General features: G+C 46.7%; 1 protein-coding gene across 3 annotated transcripts in view; it reads left to right on the top strand.

Annotated features, from left to right (window-relative positions):
• Positions 1–3,622: 3,622 nt before the first annotated feature.
• The window catches only part of Nploc4 (NPL4 homolog, ubiquitin recognition factor), a 47,664-nt gene continuing 33,311 nt past the window's right edge, over positions 3,623–17,975 (top strand). Inside the window, exons 1-5 of one of the 3 annotated variants that reach the window (XM_060386258.1) lie at positions 3,812–3,829; positions 7,866–7,946; positions 8,373–8,475; positions 12,119–12,231; positions 17,778–17,954. In XM_060386258.1, coding sequence (XP_060242241.1) covers positions 17,833–17,954 — 122 coding nt within the window. In that variant the 5' untranslated portion in view covers positions 3,812–3,829; positions 7,866–7,946; positions 8,373–8,475; positions 12,119–12,231; positions 17,778–17,832. Of the gene's footprint in view, positions 3,830–7,865; positions 7,947–8,372; positions 8,476–12,118; positions 12,232–17,777; positions 17,955–17,975 lie in introns of those variants that run through there. The other 2 variants (XM_021637404.2, XM_060386260.1) reach the window with 2 other exon arrangements.

The following is a 17,975-nucleotide window of genomic DNA, read 5'->3' on the forward strand; positions in this document are numbered from 1 at the left end:
TCAGTGTCACTGTGGGCTCACAGGACCTTCAAAGACATCAAGAAGCCCTTCTGCAGACTCGGTTAGGATAAGACAAAAGGCTGCCACATGGCCTCTCCTGTTTCAACCCCAGTCCCCCTAAGCTTCAACTTTTGATGCACGGTTCAGGCTCAGCCTTTACTTTTAGCTTTCTCTCCATTTGCTCTGGCTTAGAACTTTATATTCCAGACAAATTTGCTGGCCTTGAATGGCCCGGCACTCGGCACTCGTATGTGCTGTCGGCTGTCATCCCCGCTGCACTGACGTCACTGCCTGGGGCCCTGCAGCGTCTTGCTGCAGGAGGAGCAGCAGCAGCAGCAGCAGCAGCAGCAGCAGCAGCAGCAGCAGCAGCACTTCTTGTTTCTTTTCCCCACCCCCAGTGCTGAGGATGAACTCTAAGGCTTCACAGAGCTATGTCCCTACTGATCCTATCGGCTTTAGACTACCTGTTCCATCCAGGCTTCCTGTGGCCCAGGCAGCAGCAGCCTGTCCTGGTATAAATCACTTACATAAAATGTTTCCTATTGGCTGCATTTGTGGCTCAGTGGGAAAGCACTTGTCTATCACTTTTGCATAAAGCTATGGGTTCTTTTTCTTTTTTTCTTTGAGACAGGGTTTTCTGTATGGCCCTGGCTGTCCTGGAACTGACTCTGCAGACCAGGCTGTCCTTGAACTCGGATCTGCCTGCTTCTGCTTCCCAAGTGCTGGGATTAAAGGCATGTGCCACCACCAACTGGCCAAAGCCACATCTTATTCACTTCCTCTTGTATGTAATATTCATACTGGGCATGTTAGCACATACCTGGGCCCTCCATGTATGTGGGCCAGCATAGAGAAAGCACCAGGTTCCTGACGGGCTTGGAAGCCAGTGAAAGGGCAGTTCAGGCAGGATTTTGAAGGTCTCTTTGAAGAGCTCTATGCCCCGTGGAGAGGAAGCAGAAAGGAACTCAAAGTGAGAAGCTGGAGAAGGAGTGGAGACAAAGACGGCAGAGAAATGCTATTTGCTGGCCTGTTTTCTGGCTCCTGCTCAACTAGCTTGGTTACAGAGCTCAGGCCTACCTGCCCAGGGATGGGCTACCAACAGTGGGGTGGGCCTTCCCTCGGTAAAGGCCAAACAAATCAGCATGACCAAGTGAAGGTCCTTCTTCCCAGCTGAGCCTAGGTTGTTTCAAACTGACAATAAAAAGCTCTCCTAGGGGGCTGGAGAGGTGGCTCAGAGGTTAAGAGCACTGGCTGCCTTTCCAAAGGCCCGGAGTTCAATTCCCAGCACCCACATGGTGCCTCATGTCCATCTATAATGAGATCTGGTGCCCTCTTCTGGCGCATAGGTGTACATGCAGGCAGAACACTATATAAATAATAGATAAATCTTTTAAAAAAAAAAAGGGCCTCTTTATGTAGCTCTGGATGTCCTAGAACTTGATTTGCAGGCCACATTGGCCTTGAACTCAGAGCACCAATTATCTCTGCTTTCAAAGTGCTGGGATTGTAAGTGTGTGCTAGCATGCCCAGCTTCATCTTGAAAAAAAAAAAATCTGTGTGTGTGTGTGTGTGTGTGTGTGCATATGTGCTATAATGTGTGTGTGAAGGTCTCAGATGATAAGGTCCAAGAATTTTTCTTTCCACTTCATGGGTTTAGGGGATTAAGCTCAAGTCATAAGGCTTGGTGCATGCGCCTTGATTCACTTGGTCCCTGACAATCTTAGTTTTATTTTATGTATACAGGTGTTTAGTCTTCATGCCAGGAGGTGCCATTGGATCCCTTGGAACTGGGTTAGAGCAGGCTGTGAGCCACCATGTGCATGCTAGGAACGTACCCAGGTCCTCCGGAAAAGCAGCCAGTGTTCTCAACTGCTTATCATCTCTCCATCTCCTGGTCACCTTACTCTAAACAGTTTCTATCACCCTCCATGTCTGCCCTTGCTTTGGTTTGTGTATTCATCTTAAGATCCACCCAGTATCATATACTTGCAAGTTCATCTGCCTGTGGGGTAACTGCACCACAGCAGGAGCCTATGTCCTACTCTGCTCCCAGGGTAAGTCAGCATGTAGTAAAACTTGTTAATGGAACGAACAAGCCAAAATTTAAATAACAGAGGTTACAGAACATGTGCTCTCAGCACGGGCATGGGCAGAGCTGATTCAGCGGGACTAAGAGGGGAAGCAGGTGTGGTGGTGAATGCCTCAGTCCCAGTACCCAGGAAGCAGAGGTAGGAAGATTTCAGACCTGAAGCCAGCTTGGACTGCGTGAGACCCCGACTGAAAACAGGCCTTGGATGTGCAGGGCTTTCCTGTCATGAATGAAGCCCTGCGGATCATTTATGGATAGATTTTACCCCACCACCCATAAACCAGGTGCGATGGCACACTCCTGTAATCCCAGCACTAGGAGGTGGAGACAGAAGGATCAAGAGTTCAAAATCAGGGCTGGAGAGATGGCTCAGCGGTTAAGAACACTGTCTACCCTTCCAAAGGTCATGAGCTCAATTCCCGGCGACCACTTGGTGGCTCACAACCATCTATAATGTGAACTGATTCCTTCTTCTGGCAGATGTAAATGCAGAAAGACCACTCATATACATAAAATAAATAAATCTTTAAAAAAAATTAAAAACAAAGTCTACTTGGGTGGTGCTGACACACCCCTTTAATCCCAGCACACCAGGGGGCAGAGGCAGAGACAGATGGATCTCTGTGAGATTGAGGCCAGCCTGGTCTACAGAGCTAGTTCCTGGATAGCCAGGGCTATGCAGAGAAACCTCGTCTCAAAAAACCAAACCAAACCAACCAACCAACCAACCCAAACAACAACAACAAACCCCCCCAAAAGTCTAGTCAGGTGGGTGGGGAGAGCACACGCCTTTAATCTCAATACTCATGAGGATGTCCAATTCCAGGACAGCCAGGGCTATGGTGAAAAAAAGAATCTACCTCAACAACATATGTGTGTGTGCATGTATACATAATATACTTGTATATATAATAAAAAAGAAATAAAACAGTCTGATGTTAAAAAAAGGCCACATACACCTAGAAATTAAGTTGAAATCAGTGGCAGGAGAGGGTACACTTCTTTAAATCCCAGCACAGAGACAAGGGCATCACTCTGAGTTTTAAGCCAGCCTAGTCTACATAGGGTGCTCCAGGTCAGCAAGGTTATATTTAGTGAGATCCTGTCTCAAAAACAAAACAAAACAAAATAAAAACAAAAAATGAAACCAAAACCAAAACCAAAAATCAAACAAAAAAATCGGTGGCTTTAGCCTCTTAAGATTCCCTTAACACCTCGGGCTTCAAGTTATACGCATGAAGTTACAAAATTTAGTGCAAACGAAGAAGCTTCGGCTCATTGCTGGAAAAATCTGAAGACGCCATAAAACTCCCTCAGCGGTTATTTTTTGAGTGAGAACTCGATGTCCCCTTCTGGGGGGTTTGGCGGTGTTGTTTAAACGTTAAGGAACAAGCCTCTCCTTGGCAGTCTTCTGCAGGCTAGCAGAGGAGGCCTGGTCTAGGCACGCGCCCACCAGGGGCGGGGCCGAGGTGAGCGCGGCGCCGCTTGCGCATGCGCGCGGCCGTTGGTGGGGCCGGAACCTTGTTTCCCCTCTGTCTGTCCCGGGCGGAAGGCGTAGAGTGAAGCACTGGACGTCGGCGCTGGCGGAGCCGGGAGGTGAAGCTGGAGCGGCGGTGGCGGCGGCGGCGGGAGGCCGGGGCTGAGGCCGAGGCCGGGGCTGTGAGGCCTTTGGGAAGGCAGTCGGCGGCAGCCCGGGGCCCGAGTCCGGAGGCAGGAGCGGCCGCCATGGCCGAGAGCATCGTGAGTGCGGCGGCCGGGAGGGAGCGGGGCGTCGGGATGAGGCAGCAGATTTGCCGGCGTCCGGGGCGGGCCAGCGCGAGACGGTGCTGGGCGCCGGCGGCTCCTCTTGCTCTGGGTTTGTGGAGGCACCAGCCCGGCCGAGCCCGGACAGGCTGGCGGGAAGGAGGCCGAGCGGTACGAGTGGAGCGGCCTCCCTCCTCCCTGCCGTCGCAGGTTGCTTCGAGGGACCTCGGCCTCCTCCCAGGCCCCGAAGCCGGTTACGGCCCTCTCTCCTGCCCTCGGGGCTTTCTCCTCCCCCATCCCAGCGGTGCCTTGTCATGATGATTTCACTTCGGAAGAGTCGTCGGGTGAAGGGCATCGCTAGAGGAATTCGTTTCCCACCGAGGAAGTGGCCGGGTGGGTGGGGGGAGGGCAGACAGCAATCTGGCGCGACTGGCTCCTCTTTGACACAACTTGACGACTACCTGTTCAAAAGGACCGTGATGAAGGCTGGTTTTACTTAAGCCTGGCAGAGGAGATTGTCAAACCCCAGACCCATGAAACATGTCAGTAAAACTAGAAAAAACTGCCGTAGCCGTTAGCTAAGCTGTGGGAGTTTTCGAAGGAGATGTGGCAGGGATTGGGGATTGGTGTTGATAACAGGCTGGTCTGACAGAAGAATTGTGGTCAGCACTGAGGAACATTTGGGATTTCTGGGAGACTGGAGCCGTGTTGGGTGCCTTAGGCCTGGGGCAGTTCTGCAGTGGGTCCCTGCATTCTAGAGAACATCACTTATTTCTCAATTCCATGGGTTTCCAGGGAAGTACAGCTCTTTAGGAGGCTTTTTTTTTGAGACAGTTTTATCCCAGGCCATCCTTGACCCTGACATCCTCCTGTCTCAGCTACCTCAGCATCAGGATTGCAGACAAAGGGCTAACATAGTTAAGGCTTTTCTCTGAGGGCAACTACTCTTTCTTCACAGCTCCAGGTAGGGAGTCTTCTGTTCTCTTTGTATTTCCCACCCTGGAGATGTTCACATGATGCAGAGAAACCTCAGAAACGCCTTATGTTGTAAAACTAAAATTTACCATCATAGATGACTTGCCTAGAAATAGGTCAGCTATCAGCAGTTAGATCTGCTTTTAAAACTTTCCAATTACTGTAATGATCTTTACTGTGAGGTCAAGCAGTTTGTTTAGGTATTCCAAAGGCACTCATGGCCACCAGTGGGTCTTAAATTGACTTTTTCAGCTTGTTAGGAATTAATACTCTCTTCTGAAGTTGATTTTGGAAGTTTATTTTTAAGACATTTAGTTTATGTGTGTGGGTGTTTTGCCTACATATGTATATACCATATGGATGCCTAGATCTTAAGGAGGCCAGAATAGGGCTTTAGATCCTCAGGTACAGAAGGTTGTGAGACACCATGTGGGTGCTGGGAATTGAGCCCAGGTCCTCTGGAAGAGCAGTGGTCTTGATGGATAAGCCATCTCACCAGGCCCATGAAGAAGTCATGTGTATGTCTCTGTCTGTGTGTGTGTATGTGCACATGAGTGCAGTTTTTGGTAGAAGCTAAAGATGTTGGAGACCCTGGAGCTGGTTATAGCAATTGTCAGCAGCTCTGTGTGGATTCTGGGAACTGAATGAGGATCCTCTGCAAGAGCAGTAAGTGCTTTTCCCTGCTGAACCATCTCTCCAGCCCAGTTTGTTTTTAGTTCAGGGGGTCTTCAAAGAATTTCTGTAGGAATAATGTTAAAAACTCAACAGTTTTCTGAGAAAATCTCTATTCTTACTCATTTTGATTTTTTTTTTTCTTACTTTGTGACCTAGTTTTGCTATGTTGTCCAGGCTGTCTTCTAGCTGCAGTGGTCAGACCATCCTCCTGAGCTTCCTAAACAGCTGGGACTACTGCTGCTTGTCTCCGCATATCTAACTTCTAAGGGTCTGTTCTCTGTGGGGCCCAGCCTGTTCTCCACAGGTGGAGCAGCTTGCTCTTTAGACTTCTTTGGTCAGCTAGGCCTTGTGGCATAGGCTGGAGCCCCAGGGCTCAGGAGCCTGGGCCAGAAGGGTAGAGGGTTGGAAACCTGTCTGGTCTGCATGGTCCTACAACCAAACCAAAGTCAGCCAAATTGACAAAAGGATTTTTCTTGCTGCTTTTTTCTCATAGTGCCAGGGTGACAGGCTCTCACTACTGAGTGATCGGGTGAGCCTTTCACAGAGGAGCAGAGTGAAATTGGGCCATGTATTTCCTTGCGTTGTTATCAGTGAGTCCCAAGTGAAGAGTGCTGGAAATCAGAATTCCCTTATGTTTGCACTTAACACAGATGAGTGAGCAGGCTGAGGAAGTGTGTGCAAATGTGTACACAACTTAAGCCTTTTAATCAGGGTATTCATAGTTATCGTCCAGAACAGAACCTTAAGTGTTGGACATACTGGACGGAGCCAAGTGAACATTGCTAGAAATTGAGACAGGTCATGGTATTTTACCAGAACTGCATTTGTAATTAGTTTAATGAAAGTAGACACAGTCCGGTTAGCTGTAAGCCATTCTAGAGTTGTGAAGTGTGTCAGAAGTCTTTATTTCTGACACAGCATTTTCTATATAGTTTACTGTTTGTGTCTGCTGGAGAAGGCGCTGCAGCAGAGGCATTTTCTGAGATACTTTGTGTCTTCCTTCTCAGCCCTCAGCTGAGGAGGCAGTAGTTGCCTGACTTACAGGGCATGCCAGTCCATGCTTTCTCACTAAAGCAGGGGCTGAATCGGTATAGAAATCAAGTCCTAGAAACTAGGCCCATGTCAAGCAGCCTTGAATTCCAGCCAGCATTTTTAGCCTTGCCTTGTCATGGAAATACATTTTGTTAAAACTGCCTAGAAAAATAAACTCTAGTCTGGACCTGGTGGCACACCTGTAATCCCAGCACTCAGGAGGCAGAGGCAGGAGGATCTCTGTGAGTTTGAGGCCAGCCTGGTCTACAGAGTGAGTTGAGGACAGCCAGGGCTACATGGAGAAACCTTATCTCACCCCCCCACCCCCCCCTCCCCTGCAAAAAAACCAAAACAACCCAAACAAATGCTAATTCAGTTTGCATTTGTGGTATTAAGGGCCTTTATTTTATTTTTAAATTAACTTATCTTTTGTTTTTATGTGTATATATGTGTGCATGTGTGATTCTATGTGCCCCCTAAGTGTGTAGGATCCTGTGGAGGAGAAGTGGGTCTTCCATTCCCTGGAAGTGGAGTTGGACAGTTGAGAGCTGCCATGAAGGTGCTGGAAATGGAACCCAATGTTGTGTGAGAGCAGCTGTGGACTGAGCCACCTCTCTAGCCTTTCTGTTTCAAGATGACTTCATGGCATGTCTCCTCTGACCTTGAAGGGCAGTACATGCACGTGGTGCTCAGACATAAATGCAGACAATGTGCCTGTACTTGTGAGAAACATACTTTGTTAATGTGGCCTCACGCAGCCCAGGCTGGCTGCCTCTGATGTTCTTGCCTCCATTTCTGGAGCGCTTGGGATTACAGGTGTTCCCACCATGCATAGCCTCGAAGTTGAATGTTCCCCAGGAAATGACAAAGTGTTTGACTCAGAATGGTACCCTAGAGCACCCTTCGTGTGAGTTGGGGATTGGAAGGGGAAGGATGGGGAACAGGGAGGTGGCTTGGTGAGCAAAGGCCTTGCTGTGTGAGTACCCGGAGGAAAGCCGGACGCAGGTGTACATGTGTAACTCCAGCAGTGCAGAGGCGGGGATGGTGGGCCCCAGCTGCCTGCTGCCTACCCAGCATGGCCGTGACAGTGAGCTCCAGGTTCAGTGAGCAACCCTGTCCCCAAGAGCAAGGTAGAGGACACAGATGAGGCCTTGCAGTGACTTCTTGACACCCTGGTTGCATGCACAAGTCAGTGTACCTGTGCATACAGGAGCACACACGCGGAAGAAAGGTGGGAAGAGTGACTTCACAGTTCAGTTCAACAATCCTGATGCCCAAAGACTGCAAGTATACTGTGTATAAAATGAACACCTCCCTAGGTTCAGTAACCACCTGACCTTATTTGCCGTAGATAATCCGTGTCCAGTCCCCAGATGGCGTGAAGAGGATCACTACAACAAAGAGAGAAACAGTTGCAACATTTTTGAAAAAGGTACCTGTGACATTTATCTTTGGGGCCTTGTTCTAGCCAGTATTCCTGTTTATACCTTTTCGTCGTTCCTTTTTTACTTTTTTTAAAAAATAGGCTTATTTTTATTTAAGTCCATTGGTGTTTTGCTTGCATGTGTGAGGGGATTTGATCCCTGGAACAGGAGTTACAGGCAGTTGTGAGCTGCCATGTGGCTGCTGGGAATTGAACCCTGGTCCTCAGGAAGAGCAGCCAGTCCTTTTTTACACTGAGCCATTTCTCCAGCCCCCTCCTTTTTCACTTTTACTACCAAGTTGTCACTTGTATGGCTTTTTCTCCATATGGTTGGACTGGATCTGCTTGAGGGGCAGGGTGGGAGAGAAGGAAGGGGACAGGAGAGGTAGAAAGATAGACAAAGTCTCGCCCTGTAAGCTGGCCTTATGCTTTCAGCAGTTCTGCCTCAGCTTCCTGAGTGCTGCCGGGATTACAAGTGCGAGCTCAGCAGCATCTCTGGTTCAGATGCTTGTCATGATTGACCGCTACTGGAGCGCAGGTAAAGTTCTTGGCAAGAATAATTTTTGAGAATGAAAATTTAGAGCAGGTTGCTGTGTTCTTGTCTCAGGAAGCTAAGATGAGAGAGGTTTAAGGCCCGCTTAGTCATATAGTGAACTGCAGACCAACTGGACCCATGGCCTGACACCCTTTCTCACACAGGCTGAGCCAGGAGCATGCTTCAGACAGACATTTGGAGGAAAACATCAGTTTTGTCAAATGGGGAATTATAAAAACGTGTAGAATGATCCATTCTATTTATTTAGTTTTGTTTTGTTTTGAGACAGGGTCTCTTCTGTCCTGGAATTCACTGTATTCATCAGGCTGACTTTGAACTCCCAGAGATCTGCCTGCCCCCGCCTCCCAAGTGCTGGGATGAAAGGCGTGCACCACCACACTCAACTTTTTCTTTTTCTTTTTAAAAGATTATTTATTTTGAGACAGTGTCTCACTACATAGTGGTGACTGGCCTGGAACTTGCTATGTAGAGCAGGCTGGCCTCATTGCTGTAATCTCAATGATTCCAAAAAGGTCTTTCTATCTTAGCCTCCTGATTTATTTATTTTTATTTTATGTGTATGGGTATTTTGTGTACATGTGTCTGTGCACCATATACATGCACTGACCATGGAGGCCATGGTGTTGCACTCCCGTAATCCCAGCACTCTGGGAGACAGAGGCTGTCGGATCACTGTGAGTTTGAGGCCAGCCTGGTCTACAGAGTGAGTCCAGGACAGCCAAGGCTACACAGTGAAACCTTGTCTTGAAAAACAACACAAAACAAACAAAATTTATTTTTAACGTGTATGGCTGTTTTGTGTGCTGTAGACATTTGCCTGCCTGGCTGTTTACTAGTGGGCAGTTCTGGCAATTTTGTCATTTTTAGGTTTGCAGATTAGAATATGTGCATCGTATACATGTCTAGTGCCTGTGGAGGCCAGAAGAAGGGCTCAGATCCCCTTCGACTGAGTTATAGGTGGTTGTGAACTGCCACATGGGTACTTGGAATTGAGCCTTGGCCCTTTTTGGCTTTTTTTTTTTTTTTTTTTTTTTTTGAGACATGGTTTCTCTGTGTAGCAGAGCCCTGGCTGTCCTGGTTCTGTAGAACAGGCTGGCCTCATACTCACAAAGATCCGCCTGCCTCTGCCTCCCAAGTACCAGGACTAAAGACGTGCACTACCACGTCTGGCTGAACCTTGGTCCTTTAGAAGAGCAGCTAGTGCTCTTAACCACTGAGCCATTTCTTCAGGCTACCCCTCCCCTCCCTAGTTCTTTTTTAGAGAAATTAAAGGCACATATTTATGACTGTATATACAGGGGATAATGGAGAGAGCTGAGGCAGACCTGAAGTGGATGAGAAGTCTTGGGTATAAAACTTTTGTTTTATATTTTGTACCAAAGGCCAGCAAATTGTGGCCCTCCTCTCATTTTTTTCTAGTTTTTTTTTGAGACAGGATTTCTCTATGTAGCCTTGGCTGTCCCAGAGCTTGCTCTGTAGACCAGGCTGGCCCCAAACTCAGAGATCCACCTGCCTCTGCCTCCCCGAATGCTAGGATTAAAGGACTGTGCCACCACGCCTGGCTCATACTGTTTTTTTGGTGAGGTATTTCAGATGCTGCTATAGGCAATTTTGCTGATGCTCTTGTTACAGTTTTTTAAACTTAAAATACAATTGAGTTTCCAAAGAAGTCTGACTGTGTATATCTGATACTAACAATGAGATTACACTGGCTTTCCTTTGTCATTAGAAGTTTATTTTGTGCTTTGGTGATTTTTGAAAGTTTTGTGTATTCTCATGTGTACATAAGAAGGAAGAACTTCAGTGACATGAACAGGATAGGACTGGAACAGCTTTCTTTTCACAGAGTCTAATCCTGCTGAGACATGTCTCTTTGCAGGCCCTGTCCCAAAGGGTCCCCTTCTGCCAGTGTCCAAAGGACAAGAACTCCCAGCACCCAGGCTGCTCTTTGTCTTTTACCTAGCAGAGCTCAGCATCCAGCTTGTCTCTTTTTTGTCAGTCATTAATTGGCTTGTTTGGAGGGGTAGCAAGTTATGCCATTGGGAGTGACCAGTTTACCCAAGCCTAGGCAGATTGTCAGTTTAGACACAGACAGGCCATAAGACTATGTTGTTTACAGATACATTTGTGTTCAAGATGGTGTTATATGGCTATTTGTAATTTTTGTTTTTTACTAGTAGTGTGTTATGGATGTGGTTTTCCGCTGTCAATGCAGATTTGCATCTAGTACTAGATGTTCTTTTGTTTTTGTTTTTTTTTTTCATTCCATACAAAGTTTTGTATTCTTGCATTGCTGTGAAACATGTCTTCAGAACATTTTCATGTGCTTCTCTGAAATCTGTCTCCCTCAAACAGAAGCTACTCTTTTCTCCTCATTGTAGCCCAGGGAGTCACCATGCTGTTTTCTCTTTCTGGGCATTCCACTACATTATAATAAAGTCCCAGTAAATACTCTTTAAAACAGCCTTTTGTGCCCTTACAAACTTGCTTGAAAGCAGGTCTTGAGCCCTGTGAATATTGTTTGGGCAGGATGGCCTGTGCTCAGTAACCTTTTTTTATGGCTTTATGCTCTGTAAAGAAATTGATATTGGCCTGTGTGGTAAGATTGTTTATGTTGAAAATAGCTCACAGGCCTCACTTGGGAGGTGGAGGTAGGAGGGTCAGGAGTTCAAGGCCAGCCTTAGCTACATTCTAAGTTTGAAGTTAGCCTGAGCTATTTGAGACCTTGTGTCACTGTTGCCTTTACCTCCAGCCAGAAAAGAATTTGATACCATTTATTTCAAGGTCTCACTGTTTGGTTTTTCCCAACCTAGAATCCCTAGAGATCTGCATATAGGATGCTTAATATCTGTTGAGTTAAATGATTAATTGCTCCCAAGTAGCACAAGTTGATGATCTGTTTACCTACCTACCTACCTGCTTATATGTTTTCTTTTCCTTTTTTCCTCCTTTCTTTTCCCTCTCCCTTTCATTGTTTTGTGTCATATCATCAAGGTCTCCTGAATCTGTTGTGTAGCTGAGGCTAGCCTTGAACTTCATACTCCTATTGCCATTTCCCTGTGCTGAAATCACACAAGTATGCTGCTGTGCACAGTTGACATTTCTCTTAAAAAAATGTTTAAATTCTTTTACACTTATTTATCCCCTGGGGTGGACAGTGATGGTGTGCTTGCCATGTACACATGTGGAGACCAGAGCACACCTTGCAAGAGTCAGCTCTCTTCCCCCTGTGTGGGTCTGGCCACAAGGCTCGGCAGCTGGCGCTGTACCTGCCGAGACACCTTGCTAGCTGCAGCTGGCTTTCCTGAACTTAGAGCATTATTCTGCACTCCATTTTTATGATTGGAATTTGGCTTTTACTATTTCAGAACCAGCGGTTATCTCGCCACACATTGCCTCGACTTTGACTAGTTCACCTTTCACAGTATTGATGCAAGACCTTTGTTCCTGTGGACCACGTGTTTGAAATAGTGCTGGCATGTTGATGTAGCTTTTCTTGTGAAATGACAAGGATGCATCTGAGGAGCTCTTCCTAACGTTACCAGGTGTCTTCCATGGGTCCTGGCAGCCTGTGCTATGTGATGCTCAGATGTTTCATTGCATTTCTGTTGTTTGGGGCTTATAGGTTGCAAAGGAGTTTGGCTTCCAAAACAACGGCTTCTCAGTTTACATCAATAGAAACAAGACTGGAGAAATAACAGCGTCGTCCAGCAAATCCCTCCATTTGCTAAAAATCAAGTAAGTGTCTTGCCAGTGGAGACAGGCAGCTGAGGAAGCAGAGCCACTGTCCCAGCTGAGGCTGCCTGCATCTCTGCTTCCCTCTGGGTGCTGCTCTAACTATGGCTATGTTACCTGCTCACACTCAGGGTTGTATTGTTTGGCCGATGTGCAGCAGTCACACTAGGCCATCGGTTGTGGTGAGGAGGGTTGACAACAGGATTCTGGAATGGTGTTAGGAGGAGGCTATAGTCTTGGGTCCATATCTGAAGGTCAGTACCTTGTCTGGACGGGAGAACTTCCGAGCACAGCTGTTTGGGAAGAGGTCAGGTCATGTCAGCCCTGCTTCCTAAGGAGACAGGTGAGATATGGTGGCCCATTTTCACTTAAGGTGTCAGTGAAGCTTTGGCAACGGCCCCTTGTGCACCTGTAAGTTTATGGTGTTCCTAGGACTCAGTCATGTATGGTTTTTGACTGCTTTCATGCTGTAAGTGCAGCAGTGAGTGATTGTAACAAATGACGGAGCCTGCAGAGTTGAAAATGTTTGCTGTGTGGCTTTTTATAGACAAGCTTGTTTACCATCCTCTAAACTGGGCACCTGCACTAGTGAACTATCTTTTTTTTTAAAGAAGTGTTTATGTGTATGAGAGTTACGTGCCTGCTTGGCTTACCCTCCGGGCATTTGTCAGCATGTGTGTTTACCAGACAGAACAGTTATTACTTTTAAGTTCATAGATCAGGATATGTGGGGAACAGAAATACGTAGCGATAACATTTATTTGTTCTGCAAATACTTGGCACCTGTTTGTCTATCCTGTAACTAGTTTGTGCCTTTCATTATTACATTTCATTTGTATGTGCTCATGTGCATGCTTGTGTGCATGCTCAGGTGTAGTGGTCAGAGGACAACTTGGGGAAACTGGTTCTCTCATTTGGGTTCTGGGGATCAAATTCAGGTCTTTGTGCTGTCAGCAGGTTTCTTCATTTGCTGAGCCGTCGCACCAGCTCCCAGGACGAAGTTGTTTCTCCATGAATGTTATAGAAGTTTGACTTTATGTAATTTTATTGAGATGGGGTTTTTATATGCCATGCAAATTAACCTTGACTCACTGTTCTGCCCCCTTCCTCCTGAGCGCTGGGATCATGGGTATGTGCCACTGTACCCATCTGCCTGTGTTTTTAAAAACTGTTCTCATAAGTAGATAAATAATTTAACTGGTTATACCCAGAACTTACTGTTGGAGGCGGGATGATTGCAAGTTGACCTTGTCTTGAAGAGGAAAAGAGAAAGCAGTTACCAAGAGAACAGTTTTCAGATAAGCCATGTGGACTGGGCTGCCTCAGTAACAGTGAAAGAACAGAGGCATTTGAAACACATCTTTCAGGGCTATTCTAGATTGCATCTTTTGTTGTTTCTTTGAGACAGGGTCTTACTACGTTATCCTGGTTGGCCTGGAGCTCTGTATAGTCCAGGTTGGCCTGGACCCTGCTCTGCTGTGCTGGGATTATAAGCCTATAATACTATGATTGGCTTTAGTTTGTGTCTTTAATGATAGATGGAGCATTACCTGGACATTATCAATTTGTTTCCTTACTGTTGTAGGGACTAGGGGTCCAAGATTCAGGTGCCATCAAGGTGTGAAGTATCTGTCACTGGCTTGAGGAGGCTGCCTTCTCAATGTCCCCCCTCATACGGCCTCTGTCTGGAGAGACACTGCAAGACTTAGTGACCTCCCTGCATACAGGCAGCTGGAAAATTAACTGCAACTTGTCTTTATTTTACTTGTGTTTTTCAGAATAGTATTTGATTTTTGTTGGAACTTTGTGTAGCTTACTCTTTTGTTTTCTAGTTTAGCTATTGTTGCTCTGTAATGAAATCTATTTCTGTTATTCCTTTTTAGGGTTTGTGTGTGTGTGTGTGTGTGTGTGTGTGTGTGTGTGTGTAGTGTTGTATCTTTTCCTGTTCTTTTTGGCTACCTTTGAGATCTGTTTGTGGGCTGAAGGTGCCAGCTACGGTGGTCCCTGTGGTAACCATGTTTGTTCATTTTCTTATCCCTTTTTTACCTGTCAGTTTACTCATGGACATTCTGGAATTACAGTGTACACCTCTGTGCCTGTCTCTTTTAAGATAGTATGACTTAGCCAGGCATAACAGTGAACACCTTTAATCCCAGCACTACGGAGGCAGAAATAGGCAGATCTCTGTGAGTTCAAGGACAGCCAGAGCTCCATAGTGAGACCTTGCCTCAAAAAAAACTTAAAAAGAAAGAAAAATTTTGGATTGAGTTTATTGACACACACAGTCTTCTGAGACTGAGAGGCAGGAGGAGTTTGAGTTTGAGACTGTCTCTTCCTCCTTGTCTCCTTGTCCCATGGGTTATATTCAGCTGCTTTCTTTGTTCTGGATTCTATGCTCTCCCACTGAACATGGAGTTCTGAGTGGTCAGCATGACCACTGGGTGATGCAGTCTTGCTTAGGAGTATAGGGTATCTGTTCTCACTTTCCATATTACTTATTTTTTAAGTAGGAATCCTCCTGCTTCAGAATACAGATGCATACTTCCGTGCTGCTCCCACTGTTAAATATCCTACTTTTTGTACTGGTATCAACTTGCGGTATTGTTAGGAATGCCGAGCAAGTGCTCTACTGCTGTGCTATATAGTCCTAGGTCTCTGCCCTCCATTTTTTATTCAATTTTTTTTTAAACTTTTTATTTTGAAGTAGTCTTTCTGTGTTGCCCAAGCTAGGTTTGGACTTGTCTTTTGTCTCCTGAGCAGCTGATTTACAGGCCTGATTCACTGGGCCTAGCCAAGACACTAGTCAGTTTCCTCATCCCGGGCTATTGATGTCTTCAAGGTGCCATACTGCTCTTAGCTTTTTCCTAGAAGGTTTTTCTCCAGAATTTGTGTTTGTCTTGTAAGTCCAGCATTTGAACCCTAGGCCTGTCTCTCTCAGGCTTGTTTCTGGCTACTCTTGCTTGTGTGGATTTATTTCCTGTTGTAAGTTTTGTTTTTATTGGGGGAGGTGTGAGGAGCTATGGCTTCTAGGACAGTCTGTTTGCTTCGGATTGGTGTTAGTGGCATTTACTTATGTCAGCACAAGGGGGTACTGTGGAGCTGTATTCCTTTCTGGTTTTGGTCCTCCAGATCCCCAGAGCAGTCCAGGTTCCACTCTACATGCAGGTGCCTGATTGGAACCTTGGAGGTGACTTTCCCTGCAGTGCATCTGGGGAAAGCAGACGCCATTTCTTCTTGGTTCCCATTTTGAGTTCCTGGATTCTCTCAGTTGTTCAGACTTCCTTTTGTCATTTGGGGCTTTTTGTTTGCTTGTTTTTTCTTTTTTTTTTAAGGGCAGAGTCTCATGTTATCCAAATGGGTCTTGAACTTGAGCTAAGGCTGACCTTGAATTTGTGATCCTCTTGCTTTTACCTTTCTAAGTGCTGGGATTACAGGTGTGCACCACAAGCCTGGCTGATCATTTGGGTTTCTGTGGGAGTTTCAGGCTCAGCAGTCTTATGTGGGCAGGGAGTTCAGGGCTTGTCTCCTGTTGCCCAGTGAACACTGCAGTCTCTCAGCCTCAAGTTTTTCATCCTGGTCTTGGCCGAGGGACAGCTGCTGTGTCCTCTTCTGTTCTTACTGGCTTTACTGCTGGCTTTTGATCCCTGGGTATTCTTTACCTTTAGAGCTCAGCAGTATTTTTACGGTATATTTGTTAGAATTGATCCAGTGTCTGAGCCAAGTATTTTATAGCTAGAGGGTGTTTAGGAATATTTAATCCACTGCTAGAAGCAGAAGTCTGGTTACAGTTTGGCAGGTTTATTGCCTGTGCATTACAGAAGATTGAGGAGGCAAGGGCAGCTGGCCGTGCTCCTGGGAGGCTGCGTGTCTTGCAGTTTGTACTTGCAGACAGTGCTTTTCTTGTGGCTTGCTGTTCAGCACTGGGCCAGTTCTTTCAGCTTCTGTCTTGTGCATCCTGTTGATGGCAGCTGAAAGCTTGTTAAATGCTCTGTCACCTCCCATCTTCAAAGGCTGGAGTTGCTTTAGTGCCACAGCCACCTCAGGTCAGGCATGACTCACAGTGGTTGTGTGAATAGCTTCAGAGAGGAAGCTGCAGGTCATGTCCAGATAGAGCACAGCAAGGAGAAAGCAAGCAAGCTTTCTCTTTGGAAAGCAGACCTTCCACAGTCTTGGAACAGAAGGAGGCTGTGCCTGAAATCTGCCTGATCAGAGTGAAAGTGTTGGCATCTGCTTGTGGGTGTATTCTTCACAGTGGCAGAACCCAGCTGATGTGCTCCAGTGTGGTGAGCTAAATGTGGTAGCACACACCTGTAGTCTTAGCACTCAGGTGCTAAGTAGAGGCAGGGGGATTTTGAGTTTGAGGCTAGCCTAGGCTACAGAGTGAGACACGGCTTGTTTGGTTTTTAAATAAGTCACTGTCTTATTTATTGCTGTGATAAAACACCACAACCAAAAGAAGCTTGGGGAGGAAAAAAGGCTTATTTGGCTTCTCTCTCCTGGGTTGCAGTCCACTGAGGGAGAACAAGGCAGGAACTGACGAGAAGCCATGGAGAAATGCTCTTCCTTTAGAGCTTGATCAGCTTGCCTTCTTAAACACCCCAGGACCACCTGCCCAGGGCTAGTACCGCCAGCAAAGGGTTGCACCCTTCCATATCAATTGCTAATTAAGAAAATGCCCACAGGGGCGTGGGGAGATGGCTTATTGGTTGAGAGCACTGGCTGCTCTTCCAGAGGGCCCAGGTGCAGTCCCCAGCACCCACATGGCGGCTCCCAGCTGTCTGTGACGCCTGTTCAGGAGATCTGACAGCATTTGGACAGACACTCAGGCAAAGGGCCAGTGTACATAAAATCAAAAAAGATGCCTGGCCTCAGATTAAAAACACCGCCAGCAACAACAAAGACAATGCCCAAGGCTTGCCTACAGCCAGTATTACTGAGACGTTTTTTTTCAATTGTGGTACCCTATTATATGACTTTAGATCATGTCAAGCTGATAAGAAAAAAAAAATCAAACCAAAACAACAACAAAAAACAAAAACCCACCAACCAGGACAGTCAGGATTAATCCTGGGGAGTTGTTGAATGAGGCCTGTAGATGCGAAGAGCAAGGTGTGAAATAACTTTTACATCTGTCTGGATGCTTGTGAGTCGGTATTTACCTCGTGCATGTGTGACAGAGATCTGAGCATGGCCTGAGTGTGTGACCTAGAGAGATAGCTATGAGTGGAGAGCTGACTGAGGTGAGGAGTTAGAGGCAGACAGACCAGGAACAGGAAGGGCTGCCCCAGGCCCAGGTGAGCACAGTGGTGTTGACACACGCAGTGAGACTGCTAGGTGTATTTCATAGTTTTTACAATGAATTGCTTAGAAAATCTGTACTAGTGTGTACAATGCCACGAAACAAAGCATGCTCTGCTCGTACAGGCGGAACTTCCCGATGTGGGCCTTTAAATGGTACCATCTGTCTTTTGAAGCTGTTGGGTCCACAGCAGACTGTGGTGTGGTTTTGGAGGGGAGGATGACGTTGTGATACTCTGTCCTTTGAACAGGCATGGCGACTTGCTGTTCCTTTTCCCCTCCAACCTCGCTGGACCCTCGGCTGAAATGGAGACATCAACCTCAGGAGGGCTAAAGGCCTTTGGTGCTCCCAATGTGGTTGAAGATGAGATCGATCAGTACCTCAGCAAGCAGGATGGAAAGATTTACAGGAGCCGCGACCCGCAGCTGTAAGTGCTCCTCACAGCTCC

Source organism: Meriones unguiculatus, chromosome 7 (genome assembly GCF_030254825.1).
Source record: "Meriones unguiculatus strain TT.TT164.6M chromosome 7, Bangor_MerUng_6.1, whole genome shotgun sequence".
Classification (NCBI taxonomy): Eukaryota; Metazoa; Chordata; class Mammalia; order Rodentia; family Muridae; genus Meriones; species Meriones unguiculatus.